Source organism: Primulina eburnea, chromosome 12 (genome assembly GCF_022965805.1).
Source record: "Primulina eburnea isolate SZY01 chromosome 12, ASM2296580v1, whole genome shotgun sequence".
NCBI classification, from domain to species: Eukaryota; Viridiplantae; Streptophyta; class Magnoliopsida; order Lamiales; family Gesneriaceae; genus Primulina; species Primulina eburnea.
Window position 1 is genome coordinate 3330672 of NC_133112.1, and position 23847 is coordinate 3354518.

At 33.5% G+C, this 23847-nt stretch overlaps 3 protein-coding genes across 4 annotated transcripts; all 3 read left to right on the forward strand.

Moving 5' to 3' along the window:
• Positions 1-1623: 1623 nt before the first annotated feature.
• LOC140807523 (caffeoylshikimate esterase-like) lies at positions 1624-3789 on the forward strand. Its single transcript, XM_073164406.1, has 2 exons — positions 1624-2368; positions 3190-3789. The coding sequence occupies exons 1-2, from the start codon at positions 1724-1726 to the stop codon at positions 3526-3528; spliced, it is 984 nt and encodes a 327-aa protein (XP_073020507.1). The 5' UTR covers positions 1624-1723; the 3' UTR covers positions 3529-3789.
• Positions 3790-9539: 5750 nt separating this feature from the next.
• Positions 9540-13675, forward strand: LOC140807527 (protein disulfide isomerase-like 1-3). Its single transcript, XM_073164418.1, has 12 exons — positions 9540-10153; positions 10344-10473; positions 10705-10870; positions 10944-11062; positions 11156-11236; positions 11795-11881; positions 12021-12095; positions 12181-12249; positions 12325-12405; positions 12594-12728; positions 12967-13023; positions 13124-13675. The coding sequence occupies exons 1-12, from the start codon at positions 9615-9617 to the stop codon at positions 13292-13294; spliced, it is 1710 nt and encodes a 569-aa protein (XP_073020519.1). The 5' UTR covers positions 9540-9614; the 3' UTR covers positions 13295-13675.
• A 1985-nt stretch (positions 13676-15660) lies between these two features.
• LOC140808269 (patatin-like protein 6) lies at positions 15661-20239 on the forward strand. Of its 2 annotated transcripts, none has more exons than XM_073165343.1 (3): positions 15661-17032; positions 18674-18981; positions 19880-20239. In XM_073165343.1, the coding sequence occupies exons 1-2, from the start codon at positions 15893-15895 to the stop codon at positions 18944-18946; spliced, it is 1413 nt and encodes a 470-aa protein (XP_073021444.1). In that variant the 5' UTR covers positions 15661-15892; the 3' UTR covers positions 18947-18981; positions 19880-20239. The 2 variants fall into 2 exon arrangements, with proteins under 2 accessions (XP_073021444.1, XP_073021445.1); XM_073165344.1 differs by having other exon boundaries at positions 15664-17032; positions 18677-18981.
• Positions 20240-23847: the final 3608 nt, after the last annotated feature.

Genomic DNA, 23847 nt, shown 5'->3' on the forward strand with positions numbered 1-23847 from the left:
TGCAAGTTTACCTAATTCGATTTTCTCACGAAAATCAACACAGATCCGGAGCAGAAAGATGCATCTATGGCCGTCTCTGAGGCTACGAGACTCATTCGGCAGCGGGTATTTGAAGAAGCTGGAGTGGAATCTTCATCGAATGAATACCGAAAAGCAGCGGCAGCAAAATCAGTCCGGAACCAGCGGTGATAATCAGCAGAAGCTTCTGAATGACGAGAACGATCAAGAATCAAATTCAAAGAGTGGGGGCCTTATTCTGCTCTGCAGAGAAACTCTCATGATCCTTTCCTGCTGTTATTGTTGCTTTTGCTGTGGAGGTGAGGCTAACTGCTAACCCTTGCATTTCTCACTTTCCAATTGTGTCTTTTATTCAAATTATGATTGAAAATTTGGAAACAAAGTCCGTCCAATCATTATGAAATATAAACTTCCGATCCATGCCTAGACTCAGCACAAACAGAATACCATTGTACCTTTGCCACCCAAAAACTTTATTGATTTTGATTTCCAAATGTTGGATTTCAGATGATTTGGCCTTTTTTTATATTAGTAGTGTGCCTTTGATTTCTTAGAGCCCAAACTCAGCTGGAATAGTGGTTGCCGATCCACTTGTGTTCAAGCCTAATGGCAGTTTCTTGTTCTAATTCAGCTTGCATCGAGGAAGAAGGCAGCTGAAACCGGTAGCAGAGACAAGACCCAGAAATCACTTTTTTATATAAGTTTGTTACGGTGGTACGTGAATAGTACATATCTATGTACTCATTGATGTTAAAAGATTGGAACTTGGATATGACTCAACCCAAAAACTAGTTCAAGAGGAGAAGATTGTTCAAGCTCATGTATACAACTCCAAGGTTATTTATGCAACTAACCTTGAAGTTGTATATATGAGTTTGTACAATCTTCTGTTTGAGCTAGCTTTTGGAGTTAAGTTAAGTCCATGTTTCAATCTTAACTATTAACAAAATGGCATTCACTTATTATTAGATATATATGAATTTCAACATATAGATTAATATTATTAACAAACCAAAACTATATTATTACCATTAAACATTACGGCAGGGGAATAATAAAGTGAGAAATGCATATGTTTAACTATTGTGTCAAAGACTCGTCAGATATTTAATATTTAGTTGGTAGCATTTATTTAATTTTTTTACACGCGATTATTTTGAGTCGATGTTTGAGGGGTCAGGTTTGCAGTTGCAACCAACAATTCACATGCGATTTGACCATGCCTTCTTACTTTTGGATTGTTTAATAAATTAATTGGCATCTGTTCTTTTCTTAGATGATATGTTTGTATAATGAAACGAATTAAGGGAAGAAAGACTCAAAAGAAAATGGATGAGACGATCGAAATAATGGAAGAAAAAAATGATTTTTGGTTGCTCGGAGGAGCCATGCTTACCCGAGTCTTAGATTTTAAAATTGGTTCTTTTTTTGTTTTTGGAGAAATGTTCAAGAAACCAAATTTAATAAAAAAATATATTTTTAAAATATATAAAAAATTCAAATTTAAGATTTTAAATTTATACCTTGGCGTATCCTATAATATCGTCAGCTGTTCTGGAGGGGTAAAATTGTAAATTCATGAAATATAAATTCCAATGTACACGCTTTTCACCTCCCAACTAACTTAGTTATTCCCGTCCTCCACCTGCTTCACTGTATCCGTCGCGCTTCAAACCACCCTGGCGCATTCTAGCAAGCCTTGAAAATGAAATACACTCACCCTGTAGCCGAAGCCAACGAGACGAGCCCCTTCGGCTCTCTGACGCCGGAGGAGTTCTACACGCGCCATTCTGTTGACCACGGTTCTGCTTACATCACCAGCAGGCAAAACCTCAAACTCTTCACCCAGTGGTGGACACCCATTCAGCAAGAAACTCCGCTCAAAGGCGTCGTGTGCGTGGTGCACGGCTACACCGGCGAATCCAGCTGGTTCTTGCAGCTCACCTCCGTGCACATCGCCAAGCACGGATTCGCCGTGTGCGCCATCGATCACTTCGGCCATGGCTTCTCCGAAGGCTTGACTGCTCATTTACCGGACATGAATCTCGTCGTGGATGAATGTATTTTGTTTTTTAATAGTTTCCGCGCGAGGTTTGCGCCGGATTTGCCGGCGTTCATGTACGCGGAGTCGCTTGGCGGTGCTATTGCGTTGCTGATAACGCTTCGCCGTGATGGAATTTTACCGGATAGGAAGTTCGACGGCGTCGTTTTAAACGGGGCTATGTGTGGGATTAGTGACAAGTTTAAACCACCATGGCCGTTGGAGCATTTCCTTTCCCTTGCTGCGTTTTTGGTTCCGACGTGGTGCGTTGTGCCTACTCGGGGCTCCATACCCGCTGTTTCCTTCAAGGTAACTTTTTTCCCCTCTTGTTAAATTTGTTGTATTTTAGTTTGGTTTCTCGATGAAATCTGATGAGATTTAATTACGAATGATGGCTAATGTTTGAATTCAAATTTGGCTTCAAACTTGGTAGAATTGTAGAAAAACCGGTAGGGGTCGCTCTGAAATTTTTTAATCGACAAATTTTATTTGGTTTGTTAGTATGGAAGAGCGGGGACCTAAGAAAGTGGCAAATTTATCTTATTTCTTAAAATTACTCACTCGTAGCTTTATTAAGGAGAATTGGAATGGAAAATAATTTTCAGGAACCCAAACTGCTGGTATGCATTGAAGTTTCATAGTTTCATGGACATTGTTTTTCGGATAAATCTGAAAGATCAATTCTCAGTAATTATTTGCAGAGTCTGAGTTATAGAAAAGGCTTGGGACAAATGACTAATTAGATTGATAATGTCGAATTCATGTTATATTAGCGATTTATGGAATTATATCTCCTAATTTCCTAACAAGTTATTGGAGAAAGGAAAAAAAGTATGGTATGAATTTATTGTAAATATACGAATTGGGAGGAATCAGGAAATTGGAGGCAATAAAAGGTGACTGCACAACATTCTTATGTAATTTTGCATAGAACTGACTGAGCCAGGAGGTCACGTACTCACGTTTAGCGTATATGTATTTTTAGTGTATATGTATGTATTTTAGTCGAGGGACTGCTGTTCAGACTTCAGTCTCCTATGCAAAAATACAGACTTAAGCCAAAGAAATTCTTCCCTCCTGAGTTGAAGTAGCATGTGTGACATGTTTTCGTATGATTATCTGTTTAAAAGGTGGAATGGAAGCGAAAACTGGCATTTGCGAGCCCTAAGAGGCCTTTGATGAGGCCTCGTGCAGCCACAGCACAAGAATTGATGAGGGTGTGCAGGGAAGTGCAAGGGAAGTTCCATGAAGTTGATGTGCCATTTCTGATTGTTCATGGTGGAGAAGACATCGTATGTGATCCGGCATGTGCAGAGGAGCTCCACAACCTTGCTTCCTCCAAGGATAAGACCCTTAAGATCTACCCTGGAATGTGGCACCAGCTAGCGGGAGAACCAGATGAAAATGTGGAGCTTGTGTTTGGGGAGGTTGTGGATTGGCTCGTGACAAGAGCGGAGAGTCGCGGTTGATGGTGGAGATGGGACAGCTGATGGTTGTGTGTGGCTAAGTATATGGTATGAAATTCTTGTAACTAATAAATTATGTTGTTTCATAAATCACCCTCATCGTCGCCATCAAGACACGTGTTGGTCTGTATATCTATTCTGTTCTACTTCGGTTTTTTGAGGACTTTGAACATCTGTTAGCATTCGCTGTGTACTCGAGCAGGTGAGTGATAAACTCTCCGAGCTCTGATCGAATATTTTAAATTTTCTCTAGGCTTATATTTTGTCATATACTGCACTTGGATTTGAGTAATGAAATTTCAAATGATATTACAATTTTTATTGAAACTGCTTTAAGTTATATACAATGAATTTGAAACTCACTGTAATTTCAATTCAAAGAAGATAAGAATTTGAAATCTATCATTTCAATTTGTAGATAGTTTATAAATGTACGATTACAAATTAGGGCATAATTCATTTTTTTTATTAAAATAATATTTGATCAATTTTTCAGTGATATAAATAATTATATATGAACATTAATTTGATTTAATCAGTATAGTGTTTTATTTAAATATATCATACGCAATATTCAAATAAATAATATGGTAAAAAAATACAAGATTTAAAATGATTTAGCAGATGCCAACTTTTTTTTGTATCACTTGATTCAACATTAAAGGGGGTGTATTCAATCTAAACTTTTAATGATTTTTAATGACTTTTTTTTAAGGTGGACTTTTGTGGAGTTGATGGATTTTGATTGACTTTTATAGAATCTCATGGAATTGTAAAACATATTTCATAGACTTTTATAGACTTTTTTTTCAAGATTTTTGTAGACTTTTGTAAACTTTTATAATTGTGATTTATTTTTTTATTAATTTCTTTTAAATAATTATTGGACATTTATAACCTATTAAATTTTAATTTTTTTATTTATGAAAATGTAAATAAATTTTACTTATTTAAAGGTTAAATAAATTTAATTTGTGAATAACGACAAATGAACTATCCAATTTATTGAAATCAAAATTTCAATTCTTTATGTCAATTCAACATATTAATGAACAATATTTTTATAAGTTCATAATAAAATTTTATTAAAATGAACAATTTATGAAATACAATAATCATAATGATTCAAGAAAAAAACAACAATTCATCTATTTTTACACATAAATATTGGCAATATAATAAATTCAAGATTGACCAATCATATCTTTGAATAGAAGAATTTTTTTTGAGAGAGAAGAACCCTAGAGATGACTTGAGATAGAAGAGAGATAGCATATTTTCCAAAAAGAAAGTCCATCAAAATCTTTGGTATAGGTGGAAGAATATTTTAGATTTTCTGTAATTGTACATAAGGCTTCAAGGTTTGAACATGAATAATAAAATAAGAATCCTTGAAAATCTATGGATTTTTTGGATACCTCTTGACTTTTGTAGAGTTTTAAAAAGTCAAGTTTGAATACCACGTGACTTTTTAAAACTCTACCAAAATCCATGTTGAATACCACTAAACATATATAGAGTCATTAAAAGTTTAGATTGAATACCTCTAGATTTTAAAATTCCATAAAAGTCATTAAAAATTTAGATTGAATACACCCTAATAAATGTTTCAATTAAAAACGAGTGGTTATGAGAGCTACTGCCTAGGTTTAGGGTTGTAAGGTCATATTCTAATTTGTGGAACTCAAGACTAACTCAAATATGTTGAATTTCTTTCGAATGGAACTCAAATTTATTCGATAATTCGCGGGCCACTCACGAGCTTTAATATTTTATTAATACGATATAATTATAAATTTTTTATACATATATTTCGATCATTTCGAGCTTTTCAACTTTCATTCTCAAAACTTAATATCAGAGCAATATTCTAAATATGTGTGAATATGTTTGAACATTTCGAGCTTAATGTGAACTCGAACTTCATTTCGCTCTTGAACCAAAAAAATTAAAATTTTCAAGTTTCAAATCGAGATCGAGCTCGATCTCGAATATATTATTCAAACCAAATTTTATTATTAAATTTTTACTAATATTCGGTTCGATTCGATTCGATTCATTTATATTTTCATTCTCAAGTTACATTTAATATTTATTTATTAAAATTAAATTTTTCGATAACGTAAACATAAAATTCAGAAAATGATATCATTTGTTATTCCGTTATATGTTGTGAGTAATTATGAATCAAACTCATTATTTCATTTTTTTATATATATTACAACACATGCGGGGATGGAGGATCGAACCCGAGGAACCGGCTAATCCGACAGGAGGTGAGACCATTGGACTACAAGTCCGATCTCGAATCACACTTATTAATATAAGAACAAATGATATTTTTATTTTTATAAATAGATAGATAACTGAATTAAAATTATATTATATCGAATCGCATTTGGGGGCAAATAAAATTATATTATATCGAATCGCATTTGGGTATATTTGCCATGGATATCTAAAACTTAATTTAAGAAATGTATAAAACATTTACGCGTAATTTCTTCAAAAAAACATATTTCATAATATTTTAATAATAAAAATTAGTTAAGTTTTGTGTTACTGATTCTTCTTCAGCAAATTGTTTTACAAGATTCTTAAATCATCCTACGACTTATATCCAGCATCTAAAAGTCAAGCGAACACGTGTCAGTATTTTAATTGTTAAACTTTCAACTCAACCAATTATACAATTCCACGTGTCGTTCCAGCCACAGACCCTGTTTCCCCGGCACAATCGTTTCCGCTCCCAAAAATTAATAATTAGCAGTCTCCGCATGGGACAATAAAATATATACTGACTGATTTTAAATCTAATTAAATAAAAAAGATTTTGAATTTTTTTAAATAGAAAAAAGAGAGTTGATTGTTGTTAATTAGATGAGTTCATTTATTAAGTAATTAATTAATTAGTTAGATTTTATTTTTTTAAAAAATATTTTTTAATTGATATATCCTCCTTGATTTGAGTTTTCATTTATTCCCGTTATTTTTGTGTTCTTCACGACAAAATAATCAAAAATCATTTGAAAATTTGAAAATTTGTAGAGAAGTAAGTATATGCTCGAATGCTCTGTATTGCTAGATTTGTTTCAGTTTAGTTCTGATTGTTTTTTTTTTTAATTTTTGTGAGTGGAGGTAGTGTGAGTATTTACAGTCGAGGAACATGTTTATTGTGTGGGTCGAGAAAGTGAATGGAGTGTGATTCGTGTATGATCGTATGTGTATAGGTCTGGATAGTGGAGTGTGAGTAGGCTATTGTCTCAAGTGGGTCGAGGTGCCTCGACCCACATAATACGTCTATATAATAGCATATTTATAATATAGCATATTTTTTTAAATACATACTATTGTCTATAATATAATAATATTATCTATGTTTTGTAGGTTATGTCACATGTGATCAAGAGAAGACGTTGAAGGAAAAAACAAAACATATTTCCATCCGTAGGAGAATTTGGTAGAAGATAAGATTGAATGATATGTAATTTGTTTGAATTTAAAGACAATCGATTTGATTTTATTAATATGTAATCTGTTTGTGGTGAATTTTTAATTTTGGTGTGGTTTGAGTGGACAAGATTGTAATGTGTGTAGTAGATTTTTAAATTTGGGTCGCACGGGTGGTAAATTGTTTCAATTTTGGGACGAGTGGGTCGAGTGATAATGTTAGAGGTTTGGTTTAGGGTTTGGGTCGAGATGGGTCGAGTGGGTAGGAAATTTTTGATATTTTTGAGTTTTGATTATTTTATAATATATAATTCAATTTATATATAATTAGAATGTAAATATATATATATATACATATAGATATATATATATATATATATATATATATATATATATATATATATATATATATATATATATATATATATATAGACACACACACATATATATAATTTATTTGTGTAAACATTATTTATATTTTATAATTTAAGTCTCTTAGTTAAAAAATTCATAACAAGTAGAAGAATGTATCTCTTATTCTAATAATGTGGGTTGAATTTATACTCGACTAAAAATCTTAACAAATTTTATAATTCCACTAAAATTCATAACAAACTTTATAATAATAGAACTAAAAAATTCATAATAAATTTCATTACATATTCACTTTAATGAATATATATCGAATCATATGAAATTAATGTTTATTGTATATAAACATTAACAAATTTTATAATTCTACTAAAATTCTGAACAAATTTAATAATAATAGAACTAAAAAAATTCATAACAAATTTCATTACATATTCACTTTAATGTAATGAATGTATATCAAAGCATATGAAATTAATGTTTATTGTATATAAACATTAACAAATTTTATAATTATACTAACAAAATTTATAATAATATGCTTCTCGACCTATCTATTATAATATATTAAAATCTATATATATATAGCTAGCTTTATGGGTCGAGAAGCCAAAATTATGCTTCTCGGCCCATCTCGACCCACGCAACCCAAAAAATTGGGTCGCGTGGGTCGAGTATAATCTTGACCCAATTTTGTGACCAGTCATAACCCTCGACCCGGTTTTAATTGAAATTGTTATAATATTTAGCACATAAATTAAATTACCAAATTGAGTGTAGTGCACCAAATATTCTATCTCTTTCTTATTTAAAATGATACAATCTTCTTGCAGATTTCAACAAATCTTGATCCTAAAGTTAATTCACATTCAAAAATTTATTCCTCCCAAGTTTTAGCGGGAATAAAAAAAAACAAAACAAACAAAAAGATTATTAGTTGTATAAATTTAAAACTAAACAAAGGTTATAAATTAAAAAGATTTAAAATTAATGGATCGTGAAGGGTCACGACCCCGAGTGAGTCGTGAAGTCACGACCCAAGGTCGTGAAGCCCACGACCCTGGGTCTGGGTCGTTAAGCACAACACTTGTGCTTCACGACCCAACTTTGGGTGGTGAAGGACAAGTGCTTCACGACCCAGTTCACGACCTTACGACCCAAGTCTTCACGACCTAGGGTCGTGAAAGTCGTGCTTCATGACCTTTGGTTTCACGGCTCTTCACCTTGGATCGTGAACACCGGCGACATCCAATAAATTTCATATCTCATAATAAATTTATTATCCATACGTGGTTTTCTTATTGGATTTGTTGCAGAGGAATAATTTGTAGACTATGGTTAATTATTAGCCAAAAAATGAGAGGATGGAAGATTGAGAAGAATTTTTTTTTTGTGAAGATAAAAGAATGAAATGAGATATAGGATCGATTCGAAAAAATAGAAAAATTGAATAAAATAAGTTTTTTTATTTAATTAAATTATAAATTTTATTATATATAAAATAAAAATACACTAATAAAAAATTAATTTTTAAACAAATTTTAAATAAAAGATAAAAAAGTAAATTACATTCACTCGCTTTTTTTAATAAACTCTTCGTGACTCCCGTTTTCCCCGTTTTCCCGTTTTCCTCGTTGTGTAATCATTTGCTGTCTATTATTTCGGCCAATTCTATCTTACTCCAGGTGAGGTACTCCCTTTTGCTTTTTTATTTTTTCTTACAATTGTTTTTTTTAAAATTATTATCATTACATTTCACACTACTTTAACCAAAATCAACCAAATTAATCATTAAACTAATTTCGTTTAATGTGTATAACATGTGTTATATCATTATATTATTATTATTATTATTATTATTATCAAATTTTAAAACTTAATATTTTATATTTAAAAATTATGTGAAATTTTTATCTCATAGTAAAACTTTTACGTTTGAGGTCTGAGATTTTCATTTCTATTATTCTTATTTTTGTGGTAGAATCTTATAAAATGTAAAAAATCAATATTTTAAAATTTAATTATTATAAAGAATTCTATGTTCTACCATTTATAAAAACTAATAAAATTATTGTAGTTATTTTTAAATGGTATATATTATTTAGTGTATTGTAGTTATTTTTAAATGCTATACATGTATATATTATCTAGTGTCAGGGAGTAAACGACTGAGTAGATATAATTGTCCTATTATTTCCCCGTCGAATCGATTCTTACACTCATAAACTGACGAATTCTCGAAAATTTAGGAGTTTCTTATAACGGCAATGAAATCTGTGGTGATTCTTTCAGTTTCCCTCTACTTAATTTGCTTCAGTGTATCGATACAGTCGTTAAAACCTGAGAAAGATGAAGATCTGACTTTTCTTGAGCAAGACGAGAAAAATGATGCCGAATCATCTGATTCAGCTCATCCCTACGGCCATCCGAGAGATTACGAGAATTACGACGATTTGGAGGAAGATGATGATTTGTCGACGTACACGGACGATGACGGCGCCTACAGTACGCCGGAGGTGGACGAGACTCACGTGGTGGTTTTGAAGGAATCGAACTTCAGCGAGTTCGTTCAGAAGAACAGGTTTGTGATGGTGGAGTTTTACGCGCCGTGGTGCGGGCATTGTCAGGCACTGGCTCCGGAGTACGCAGAGGCGGCGGCGGAGCTTAAGGATGAGGAGGTGGTGCTGGCGAAGATTGATGCCACAGAGGAGACGGAGCTGGCGCAGAAGTTCGATGTGCAGGGGTTTCCTACTGTATACTTCTTCGTGGAAGGGATTCAAAAACCCTATACTGGTCACCGCACCAAGTAAAAATTTGACCTTTCGCGTATCAGATGAGTAATTTTGAAACCGTGTGTGTTGTTGGTTTATAGAATTTGATTCTATTAGCAATGATCAGAAATTGGACGATTTTAATTGCTTTCCCGACTGTGGTTTTACAAATAATCGATAGCTTAGGTTGCAAGACATTTTCTGATGTAATAATTTTTATTGCAGAGATTCCATTGTTTCTTGGTTGAAGAAAAAGATAGGACCGGCGTTGCAAAATATTACAACGATTGACGAGGCACAAAGCATTTTGGCAGCTCAAGAGAAATTAGTTTTGGGCTACTTGGAAAGTTTGGTGGTATGATTATCCACTATCTCTAATCTTCTTGTTTGTCTTTCCCGAGTTTACAGAGGATAATTGACGTTAAAGTCAGTAAAATTTCTAAATTTTAGTTAACTCCGTTGGTATGAAGTTCATCCATGACTCGTTAAATGTGGGTCTGACATGTCACGGCAATTATCAATGTGCCTTGGCAAAATGTCTTTTGAAGCGTGTACAAGCCTGACTGATCAACTGATAACTCTGTAGGGTTCAGATAGCGAGGAACTTGGCGCTGCCTCGAAGCTCGAAGACGATGTTAGCTTTTACCAGACGACATCTTCAGATGTGGCGAAGCTCTTCCACATCGATCCTCTCATCAAACGTCCAGCTTTGGCTGTAATTAAAAAAGAAGCTGAAAAATTTAGCATTTTTGGTTAGTTCTCTGTATCTTTCATTGAGAACTTAACTTCATATGTAATTATGTTCATTATTCCTTGGCCGTACAGATGGCCAGTTCACTAAGTCGGCAATAGCGGATTTTGTATTTGAGAATAAGCTTCCTCTTGTCACCAATTTGACACGGGAGAGTGCACGGAAAGTGTTTGAGAATCCGATCAAGAAGCAGGTATATTGTCCAATAGATTAGAAGAATTTTATTTTGTGTTCCTTGCATTAATTTATTTGTAGGTTGATTCAATTTTGTTTTTTTTAATCACAGTTGATACTTTTTGCCACTTCCAGTGATTCAGAGAAATTTTATCCAACATTTCTAGAGGCAGCAAAAGCTGTCAAGGGAAAGGTGACTACAGTATTTATCAGTATGCTTTAGTTAACGGTTATTTGCACATTTCTTCTCTAGATCAGAATCTACAGTATCATAGTCTAACTTTTAAATGTCACATTCTGTTGCTTATTATCTCAGTAACTTCGTCTGTATTTTTATTTTTCATTTTTGTGGGTGAAAACTGAAGCATGTTTTGCATCTGATTTTGGAATTTTGTGATCGCATCTATGATTCTATTCAGTAAATAACTCTATATATCTCTAAGAATTCTTATCTTGTTCCTGTGTTTGATTTCTATTTGGTCTGATTTGTTTTGAAGACCGGCTCTAAACCTCTTCAGTGGAAGAATTTGTGCACTATTAAAATTGAACAATATGGTTAGCCAAGTGAGCGTGATATTTTGATTAAACATATTGAAGCAAATTTCAGTTTCTTTCCAAATTTCAGTTTCTTTCCATATAGGTTCCTGAAATTTGGTTCCATGCCATTTTCTCTAAATTCATTTTAACTCTTACCAAATTGTGTTACCAGATGCATGTTTCAATTGTGAATTGTTTTGTGAATCTATTGCAGCTTCTATGTGTTTATGTGGAATTGGATAACGAAGATGTTGGCAAAGAAGTCTCCGAATACTTTGGAGTCAATGGAGCCTCTCCAAGGGTACATCTCTGTCTAAAATCTTCTCTGCTGTCTTTGTTGTTTCTCGTCCCTTAACATTTTACCATTTTGTTTTTTTCATTTATGCATGAATATATCAAATAATGAAACCTTTATCTGATAACAAGAATTTGAATTCCAGGTTATTGCATACACAGGAAATGATGATGCCAGAAAGTTTTTATTGGATGGAGAACTGACCATTAGCAGCATCAAGGTTATTTAGTACTTGTTCTCATGGAACTGAACAATTTCTGAAACTGTGAGTTATTGTGGTCTAAACGATTTTGTTAATCTTTTAGTCTTTTGGGGATAATTTTTTGCGAGATAATCTTCAGCCCTTCTACAAATCAGATCCAGTACCTGAGAATGTACGTTTTAATTGGTTGGACATTGACGTGTATCCTTGAGACATTCGTTCAAACTTTTGTCATTTGTTTTTACAGAATGATGGGGATGTCAAAATAGTGGTAGGCAACAACTTTGATGAAATTGTGCTGGATGAGTCCAAAGACGTTCTTCTTGAGGTACAAGTCAGCTCATTTGTGATGATGTTATAGTAAAAAAAAGTATCTTGAAATTAGATTTTTTCTATTTAACACCAAGTGCAACTTACAGTAAGATATACATACGAGTTGTGTTGCACCTGAACGAACATTGGATGACCATCAAATTTGTATTTCTTTTGTTGGTTATGATTATTGTTTCAAAATAGATATACGCTCCTTGGTGCGCACACTGTCAATCTTTAGTACCTATATACAACAAGCTTGGCAAACATTTGAGAGGTATAGATTCCCTTGTAATTGCTAAGATGGATGGGACAACAAACGAGCACCCCAGAGCTAAGGTACTCCCATTTTGTTTGACGATGGTTTTCTAACAGTCCTTTTTCCTCTTTGGGAAGTATAAAGTATAGATCTCGAGTAAACCTTAATTTAGAAGGTAAGCCCTATGTTGAGTTATCAGAGGACGACAAATTTTTTATTTCCAGTGATTCAAAAATCTCGAGACATTAGGCATATCCGCATATACACTATGATTTCTGCATAGAATGTCTGATGCTAATTTCATCGTGTGTTTTACAGCCAGATGGTTTCCCGACTCTTCTCTTCTTCCCAGCTGGCAACAAGAGTTTCGATCCTGTAAGCAGTGGTTTATTCTATATCCTAAAATCTTCCTTATATTTGGAATACACTACCATTGTTTTGATACCATTATGTATCAAAATATAATAATGTGCAGATTACTTGTGATACCGATCGCACAGTGGTGGCCTATTACAAATTCTTAAAGAAACACGCATCCATTCCATTCAAGCTTCAACAACCGGCCTCACGACAGAGAACTACTGTTTCTTCAGATTCCACCTCAGGCCGCGAGGCGAGCGGCAATGATGTAAAGGATGAATTATGAGAGGGTAAAAACACTTTCTGCTCAATTTAACTGACAGAAAATGCTGCTACAAAAGTAAAGAAACTATATAGATTCAAAGAGTCTGGGGCTAGAATGTGTCTGGCAATCCTAGATTTAATTTTATGAGGCCACGGCATAATTTTTCATTTTTATCATATTTAATTAACCCTATTGATGCTGCAAAAACTTGGCCAAAAGTTCGCCACTACAGTTTTTAGATTTAGATGCTCAATATTTGTGTCCAATGTTGGCTAATTATATTACCTAGAATGCCTATGTATAAGGTGTACCTTTTCTTTTTTGAGCGTAACGATGTTTTTGCGAGTGTTGCTCAAGGTTTTGGCTACATTGTTTGGAATGAAGCTTCCTGTTTGTTTTGAATTTTGATAGCTCTCATTTTGACTTTACAAGATGTCATGACTCGAGTTAAGTTCGAGTTAAGTTCGAGCTTGATCTAAATTAAACTTGTTTCGACTAGTCACTCGCAAGCTATTCGCAACTCTGCTAGTTGATCAAATCGAGTTTGCCTCGATTGAGACTTTTGATCATGCGAGAGTCAAAGTTTGACCAAAAATCTCCTGCGAGATTACCGTTATGATAAGATTTTGGCGTAGTGGGCCTGATGTGGACCATTTGACGGCGAAAACGGAACCCTTGTCTTTGTTTCACATTAGGCCATTGATTATTAATTAAACTTTATATTGAAAAATAAATAAATCACAGGAAAATTGGCCTTCAGATTCTAGCCGTCGATTTTTTTGTGTTCAGTCTCTAAGTATTTTTTTAGTATCATATTTCCACATGAAGTGTATCACATTTTGTATGACATAATACCATAATTTTGTGGATATGGAATAAACCCAAAGAAATGTTTTGATGGAGGATTTTTCAACAACTTTCCCATAAATCATTCTCCACTATTTTTATACGTCATTGTAACTCGATAAATGACTATATACAATTTAAAAATGATTGGTTTGTTTATTACGAAATTTGATGTAAATTTAAGGCTCATATATTAATAACAAGATTTGATAGTTAATCATAATATTACAATGAAAGTAGAAACTAGAAAGTGATAATTAAGGAATAAGCTATTAGATATCTTTACAAATAAATTTTAAGGGATCGGATTTCTTATTTGAATCATCAATGTAAAATTATTATTATTTATTTCAAAAATATTGTTTATTATTATAAATATGGGCAAATCTACTGACAGATCTCATAAATAAAAATAAGTGATATCCATACGAGAATACATGCTAAATTGGTCTGATTTTTGTATGATATACATAATGTGTTTATCTTATCATAATGTGATTAAATTTTAACATTTGATCATCAATACATGATATCAGACAAATCTATACAGGTTGAGTACATAAAAAACAGTGTTCTTAACTGCATCGTCTAGGCATTTAATAGTTGTGCACCACCTCAATTTTTAGAAAGATGATACCTTTTGGTGATGTTAAAAAATCGACCGCCTAATTTAATATATGATTTTTTTATAAAAAATTATAAAGTTGTTCGACATATTTTTTTAATCAACTTTTTAAAGTAAAAAGGAGGAGAAGTTGGTTAAAAATCCTCCATCAAAACATTTTTTTTGGGTTCACTCCTTATCCACAAAATTGTGGTACTATGTCATACAAAATGTGGTACATTTCATGTGGAAATGTGGTACACTGCATGTGGAAATGTGGTACTAAAAAATTACACAGAGATTGAACACAAAAAAAATTGACGGCTGAGGATTGAAGACCAATTTCCCGTAAAAAGAATAGAATGTCATTGAATTAAAAATTCAGTATAAATAAAGACAAAAACTTGTGTGAAACGATCTCACGGGTCGTATTTTGTGAGACAGATCTGTTATTTGGGTCATCTATAAAAAAAAATATTACTTTTTATGCTAAGAGTATTACTTTTTATTGTGAAAATCGGTATAGTTGACCTGTCTCACAGATAAAAATTTATGAGATCATCTCATAAAAGACCTACTCATAAATAAATTATCGGAGAAAACAAGTTTGAAATTGTAATTGTAATTTAAAAGAAAAATAAAAAGCTTTATTCATATTTGTTTATAAACTAATACAAACAAGGGAAAGTTATTGAAAAATCTCTAATCATAATATTTCTTTGCATTCACTCCCTACCCACAAAATTGTGGTACTATTTCATACAAAATGTGGTACATTTCATGTGGAAATGTGGTAAACTTCATGTGGAAATGTGGTACTAAAAAAGTACCTAGAGACTGAAAACAAAAAAAAACGGCGGCTGGGGACTGAAGCCAAATTTCCCGTACAAACAATATCTATTATTGTTGTTAGGTATCAATTATTTATTATTTTATTAGATATAAAAGGCAGAATTAGAGAGACGCTCTGCAAAATACTGCACTGGTTCCCCCGCTATCACGCTCTTCATCTTCTTTCTCATTCCTCGTTTGGCGGTAACAATCCTTTGACCCGTTCTCCTTTTTTAGTCTGCAACCCCTGGCTACATATATTGGCCCAGTTCTGATTCTAGAGATGGGGAGACGGGGAAACTGATATCTTAGTTGGTGGGAGGAGAAATAGTTCAGAAATGGCGTGTATTGGTGTTGATAATGTTAAAAGTTATTCGCTTGGATTGCAAGAACCCAGTATTGACGCGGATAAATTGAGCTACGAGATTTTCTCGATACTGGAAACCAATTTTTTATTTGGCTGTGATGATCAGAAGCTATGGGTTCCGAAGCCGCTGACGGAGCAGCAGCTCAGAAATGACGTCGTGCTTAAAGGAGAAGACGGCCTTCAGGCAGTGAAAAACCAGAGGTGGAAAATATGCATCCTCAGCATAGATGGCGGTGGGATGCAGAACGTTCTATCGGCTAAAGCGCTGTCGTTTTTGGAAACGGCGTTGAAGAGTAAGTCTGGCAATCCCAACGCCAGAATCGCCGATTATTTCGACGTTGCCGCTGGGGCCGGAGTAGGTGGTATTTTCGCGGCGATGCTTTTTGCCACCAACGATCAAAGCCGCCCGATTTTCCACGCCGATGACACGTGGAAGTTTCTGGAGGCGGAGGGTGATAAAATCTGCCACCCCGCAAAAACACGCAATCGCAAGGGCAATCTACTCAAGCGACTTTTCAGGAAAAGCGGCGGCCCCGATTTTTCCACCTCCGGTTTAGAGAAGGCGATAAAGGAAGCTTTCAAGGATGAAAAAACCGGGCGCAGCTTAACGTTGAAAAATACTTTGAAACCGATTTTGATCCCTTGCTACGACCTTTCCAGTATGGCGCCGTTCCTATTCTCCCGAGCAGATGCTCTGGAATCAGACAGCTTCGATTTTAACCTCTGGGAGGTGTGTGCCGCCACAGCAGCAGAACCCGGGTCATTCGGCCCGGTTTGCATGAAGTCAGTTGATGGGTCGACACGTTGCTTCGGCGTGGACGGAGGGTTGGCAATGAACAACCCCACGGCGGCGGCTATTACCCACGTGCTTCATAACAAACAGGAATTCCCTTTTGTGAGAGGGGTTGAGGATATTTTGGTACTTTCACTGGGCGCCGGCTTCCAGGTTCTCGAGGGCAGCTTTGACTATGAGGAAGTCAAGAAATGGAAATCTAAAGATTGGGCTCGGCCGACGGCTAGGATTTCCGCCGACGGCTCGTCTGAGTTGGTTGACCAAGCCGTAGCTTTAGCTTTCGGTCAGAGCCGCAGCAGCAATTACGTCCGCATTCAGGTACGCCCCTTCGCCTTTTGGGTGCTGAAATTACGTATCTTGACCTCCAAACGTAATTTCTTTTCACCCGTCACATTCCATTTACACTTACGGTGTGTTTGTTCCATGAAATTTGGTAATTTTGAGTGTTTGATATAATATAATTATAAAACGAGATTGATACTTTGATTTGATTTGATATAACTAAATAAAATTAATGTTTTCATGGGATTTGAGTTGCAATGATATTTTGAATTTCAAATCAAATTTTTGTTTCTTCCAAATGTTAGTAAAACATATTGTATATTTGGATTTGTGACGGGTAGAAAAACTTTTAATCGAACATATCTAAATGATAGTATCTTTCGAGCTCTCTGTTTACTTTTGAAATGTGAATAATAACAAATTTTAGTAATGGATTTTGTTTGGAGGTTTTGGTGAGATGAGGCAGGCTGGGGGGTTGGGGACGAGGATGGGCTAAGGTAGACATTCTGTGAGCATGCAATTTATTTCCGTGTGCTTGTTACGTTCACTTGAGTGAAGGAAGCAAACGAACCAAAGAGTAGTGACCAGCAGCATCTGCTGATAAAGACATTTAGAATCGTTTCAATTGGCAATATGTTGTTGAGACCAAGTTGCTCGAATGGCCAGAATACTCTTATTTTTTAGATAACAAACAAGTCAAATGAATCTCCTTCAATCGTCTTAATTACTTTTCTTTTCTAGTTCCGTCCTTGTAATTGATTAATGAATTGGGTGGTAGATATATCGTATTCAAGAAGAAGCACTACATTTGTAGTATGTACCATTGGATGCATAAATATACTTTGGAGTCCTCACTCTTACATGTAGAAGTAATATATGAGATTCATACATCCGATAATATGTAATAGATAGAGAGTTCATCTGCCAACATGGTCACAATAGGTTGAACCTGGTGTCCTCTATGCCAACCAAAATGGAGTGTTCCAAACATTTATGGACTTTGTTACCTTAACTCAGTACTGTTTTCCAACCAGTGGAGTGTTCCAACCACAATAGGTTCTTCCTAATCTTCTACTTCGCCTGATTGTTCGGATCACCGGCACAGTGTGGGGTCTATTTACTCGTTTTCTTTCATGGTCCAGGTCATAGTAAGATTATTGGTTTTATCTGTCGATATTTTTTTCCAGGTGTGCTATAATATATGCATATTGGTGACTGTGATCTTGCTAACCTTTATTTTGATGTGTATGATCTGACATAACGTGGACTTGACAAAAAACAGATATTGAACTGTTAAACCATATGAACCGTTAGGGGATCGGACAACTGTGGGAAGGATAAGCTAATTAAAACCTATTTGTCTTCTTGAATTGTGAGTATACTGTAAGTTGTTGACTTGGTTGTTGAGAAGTCGCTCCTCGTGTTAGTGGCTAGTTTTTCGCAGTTCACGAAAAACTTAAAAATTATGCTAGGTGCATCTTTTGATATAACATATTAAGGAATGGGACCCTGGCATGATGAGTCACCCCTTATTCTTTTTTATTTTACTTGTTTTTTTTTACAATGGAACTTGTCTTGCCCATAATCAAAATCTTGGTTGTTTTGAGCTATACTTTCTAGTTTACATCCCATCTATGGTATCGTGTTTGCTAATACTTTGTCTGATTTTACGAGTAGCAGGCTAATGGAACCAACTTGGTTCAACATGGGTTGAAGGTCGAGTCGCACCCTACTCCTAGCAAACTGAAAATGCTGATCAGTGCGGCTGATGATATGCTGAGACAGAAAAACGTCGAATCGGTCCTCTTCAACGGTAAGAGGATAGGAGAGAGGAGCAATTTTGAGAAAATCGAATGGTTTGCTGAACAGCTAGTGCTGGAACATCAGAGGAGGAGTTGTGGAATAGCTCCCACTGTTGAATTCAAGCAAGTTACCCCAAAAGCTTCTTGAACAATTTCACCCTTTTCCAGAAGAGTCAAATAAAGGTAAGCCCCACCCTCTTTGACTATTTTATCATTCTTTATCACTAGTATTAAATTGTCACTTTACTTTATATTTATTACTTGCATTATTTTGCCTGCTTATATCTATGAGGCCCCCATGTGCTTTCCTACACTCGAAAACGGTAAAGGCAGAACCATTTTCCTACTTTAAGTAGTTGATTATGTGAATTAGGTTTCTCAGTATGGCATCAGGTGGAACTCAAAATTTCAAAAAGTTACAGATATATAAAAAATCTCTATGTTTTTTGGATCCTCCCGTTGTAAGACGTACGGAGTTTTGAACTAAAGATGTATTTTCAGTTTTCACTCATAAGTTTATGCGTAAACAAAATGTATTTTCCTTATAAAACACATCAAGATTTTTGTAAATCCTAACCACTTCAGGATATAGGTGTTGTATTTTCAGCACCACCCGTGGGCTCTAATGTTGTCTAGTTCTGATAGTTACTTACACAACAATGTTTACAACCACATTTTGGCTTTTGGCATACTTTTCTCTCTTTCAAGTACAGCAGGGAGATGAAATTTATAGCCAAATAAGATGTGGGGATACAACTATTAACCATTTTGTCTGCTGGCCGACACTGATTCTTGGAAGAGAATGTGTATATTTTAGTCATTTTACAACTTTGGGAGATGATCAAATCCTTGTCGGTGCATCAAGACAATCCCAGACTGGAGGGACCTTCTTACCTGCAAAATTTAATGGGCAGACAAGATTTCCTTGCGGGAGTCAATATGATCTTTGTTAAAAAAAAATATGACTTAGAAATTTATTCCGATGAGTTATCAGCCAAATGGTCATTATTTATTAGTGTCATTTATGTGGAAAACTTTGGTCCAATTTCTTATTAATGTTGGGGGGGTATCTTGGATGCAGGTAAATGAAGATTTATATTGCTGTAGGGAAACAAATTTCAAAAGGTAAAAGTTTAGGAAAGCTTTCGCTTTTGAGAAATTGGCAAAGATTGGAGGAAAGTGCATAAAGGTGTGGACTTTGTGAGATTCTTGATTGGCATAGTGGTCAAATTTGTATTTCTGTATCATTTAAAGATTAGTTGCCCATTTGAAAACTTCTCATTTCATTCAAATTCTTGGAGGTGTACTTTTTAGTTTTTTCATCTTGGTGGTGTAATTTGTTTGCAGTCAATTTTTAGTTTTATACCTACATATTATCATCTATGTACATTGAATATCAGACTATATTATAGTGAATAAAAGACGATATGTTTGGCGATGATTCAAGAATTGAGAATCGAGAAGAGGAAATCAGGAAACTGTCAAAAAAACCCAAATGACTAAATTTTCGAACTACCAGCCCAACAATTCAGAGTTCGTACTTTTTTGCCATCAGATTTAGAATCTTTTAGACTTATTGAGTGCTTTTTTTAAAAAAAAAATTAAAAATTGATGGGATGGGTTTTTGAGATAGGAAATTTTTTTATTGATTTGTGGGATATATAATTTTGACTGTATTTTCTGATCAAACATATTTTCTTGGAAATTTTTTGGACCGACGTAGGTATCTTATGAGACGGTTTTACGAATCTTTATCCCTATCGATGTTCACAATAAAAATTAATATTCTTAGCATAAAAAAGTAATATTTTTTCATGGAGGATTCAAATAAGATATCCGTCTCACAAAATACGACTCTGAGATCGTCTCGCACAACTTTTTGTCTTTAGACGGACGATTCTAGGATTGGTCCGTTATTTAGGGGGGGAAAATCTTTTTCTTGTTAGAATTTCTTGATGATAATTTGAAGAAATCCTTAGTTATTATATCTCTTAATCTTGTATTTATTTTTGTACTTCTTCCGTTATAAATTTCACATAAATCAAAGAAAGACAACAAATAAAACATTCCACTAGCTAAAAAAAAAAGATAAATATATCAATATGTTTTTTAAAAAAATGGAGGTTATAATATATTTCACGTGAGATTTATGTTTTTATTAAAAAAATGAAAGAATTTTTTTATATAATGTAACAGTGACATTTAATTAAATAATTCAAGTATTCAACTCTCGTACCTTAAGCTATGCTACACATTACCACAAATACACGCTAAAATACACACACACACACACATATATAATTTGTATTATTGGTTTCAGATTTATGATCTTTTAAAAAACCCATTAGACAATTGCAATAATTTTATCAATGGTAATATTTTGAGATTGATATATGTATAATAAAATTGGTACGTGAGACAGTATAATTTAATTGAATTTGCTAAAAAAATATTCCTTTAAAATCAAAAGTCAACGTTTAGAATTAAACAAAAGCTGGTGGTGAATATATATCTGAATAATACAATTATGCATTTAGATGGATATACATCATTCTCAAAAACATAATAAAAAAAGGGGAATCGCCAATTTTCTAATATTCGTCACATTTAATGGTGATTTGATAATTAATAATGTCCGCTTCCCATCGAATAATCGAGTAAGAAGATGATGTTGGAACAAACCTTACCCAATTGTTTATTCCATTAAAATTAATGACAGATTTATTTAATCAATTTTGTTGTCTTGCTATTTTCAAGATTAATCACATCCAACCACTTGCTAGTCTAATTCTCCTTTTCGTTCGTTCTTAGATAAAAATTTGTGTGAGACGGTCTTACAGGTCGCATTTTGTGAGACAGATCTCTTATTTGGGTCATCCATGAAAAAATATTACTTTTTATGCTAAGAGTATTATTTTTTATTGTGAATATCGGAAGGGTTTTTACCCGTCTCACAGATAAAGATTCGTTAGACCGTCTCACAAGAGACCTACTCTTGCTGCAAATGGCTTATACTTTATACCTTCCAAATAATATGTGCAATTGAAAAAAAAAAACAAACATTTATGTAAAACCGTCTGACTCACTAATTTTGTGAGACATATATTTGACCCGACTCAATTTATGATAAAGTATTACATTTTATACTACTCAAAGTATTACTTTTCAATTTAAATATAGATCGAGTTAACTTATATCATGAAAAAAGATACGTGAAACTGCCTATAAATCTAATATTGAAAAACTATATACTATTTCCAACGTCCAACTTTATTTTTCTTTTTCTTTTAATCAATGATATCATGGGGGATGAACCTATATCTTATATCAAAAAAAAGTATTAAAAGAATACATAAATGTTATTGTTACAATGTAACAGTCATGCCATGAGTTAGGGCATCTATAAACTCCAAATTTGTTTGTACTTTAATAGAAAACAATGGAATAAACTTCAGCTTTATCTTTGCTTAGACAAGGGCTTATCTTTTGAACACGTTTATTTATTATAAGCACTTTTAGACTTTATATTTGCTTCACTCAATTATTATTATCATAATTTTGAGTGAGTCTCATGTGAGACCGTCTCACGGGTCATAATCCGTGAGACGGGTCAACCCTACCCATATTCACAATAAAAAGTAATACTCTTAGCATAAAAAGTAATACTTTTTCATGGGTGACCCAAATAAGAGATCCGTCTCACAAATTTGACCCGTGAGACCGTCTCACACAAGTTTTTGCCCATAATTTTTATAGGATAATTAATATATCCACTTTAAAACAAAGTTTTTAACATGACAATCCTTTCATAGAGTAAATTGAGATTTAGTCTTTCGGCTCAAACATAAATTATGATTCAGTCACTGTATCAGAAAACTTTAGTTCACAGCATACACTCCGATTATAAATAATAATAAAAAATCATATATTAGTGTTCTAATTTGAATGTTGTATACTCAAATTTGTAAGTTGAGTATATATATATAACTTTTCCATAATTTTAATGATGGATAATCATGACTTTACGTGTATGGTTTTGTTTAAGCAACAAAACAAAATCATTGAGAAAGACTAATAGAAAAAGGACATAAAGCAAAAGGTTCAATAATTCAATTGAAAGAACAGCAGTAGACAAAATGTTGTATTATTATTTTATTTATACGGTACAAGACTAGTTTTATTTGGCCAAATTTCACATCAAAATAAGCTGGATATATAAAAATCCTGGACTGGTCGATTCATAGATGGGGGATACCTAAACGAAATGGCTATGGAATTGAATTGAAACCATTTTAGGTAACATCAATCTCACATTCTAAATTGGCCCAACATATCAGCAAATTTCACGATGGTATTATTTATTGGGAAAATTAGATGAATTATCTTAAACAAATTTTAATTTTAAAACACTTCCCTACGTTGAAATGACACAAAAACTTTTGTTACACGATCTCACGAATCAGTTTTTTCAAATAAATATTTTATTTTAGGTCATTAACGAAAAATATCATTTTTTATTACAAAAATATTAATATAAATATAAACATAGTTGATTCGTGTCACATATACCGTTTCACAATATACCTACTGTTGAAATGATTGAATGATTTACACTTTAAAAGAAAATTTGTTGCTATTGCACAAAAAGTCGTCGAAGGATCAGAGCTTGTATTACAGATTTTCTAAAAGTGAGGTTCCAAATTATAGGACGATTGGACGAATATCCAATTAAAATACAGTTTCTATCCCTATTTATTTTATTGATTTTTCATATCAAATCATTCACTGATTTTCTATTCAAATTCTACGTAATATTTTACACTTAAAATGATATAAATTCAAAAAAAAAAAAATCATCTTATCAGAGAATATCACGGTGGCACTGTTAACTGTGTATCTCTGTAAATATCTTTTCAGAAAAAAATTCATTATATAATAAAACTTTCTAATAAGATAAAAATAAAACTTTCAAATATATACCTAACATCTAACATATAAATATATCACTTTAATTGTGAATTTTTTTATATGTCCTTGTTCATTTAAGTT

Bases quoted from the DNA above. Each gene is read 5' to 3' on its own strand.
- LOC140807523 (XM_073164406.1), top strand. From the start codon at position 1,724: ATGAAATACACTCACCCTGTAGCCGAAGCCAACGAGACGAGCCCCTTC. The intron at 2,369-3,189 runs GTAACTTTTTTC...TCTGTTTAAAAG, and splicing joins TACCCGCTGTTTCCTTCAAG to GTGGAATGGAAGCGAAAACT.
- LOC140807527 (XM_073164418.1), top strand. From the start codon at position 9,615: ATGAAATCTGTGGTGATTCTTTCAGTTTCCCTCTACTTAATTTGCTTC. The intron at 10,154-10,343 runs GTAAAAATTTGA...TTTTTATTGCAG, and splicing joins TATACTGGTCACCGCACCAA to AGATTCCATTGTTTCTTGGT. The intron at 12,406-12,593 runs GTACAAGTCAGC...GTTTCAAAATAG, and splicing joins CCAAAGACGTTCTTCTTGAG to ATATACGCTCCTTGGTGCGC.
- LOC140808269 (XM_073165343.1), top strand. From the start codon at position 15,893: ATGGCGTGTATTGGTGTTGATAATGTTAAAAGTTATTCGCTTGGATTG. The intron at 17,033-18,673 runs GTACGCCCCTTC...TTTTACGAGTAG, and splicing joins GCAATTACGTCCGCATTCAG to CAGGCTAATGGAACCAACTT.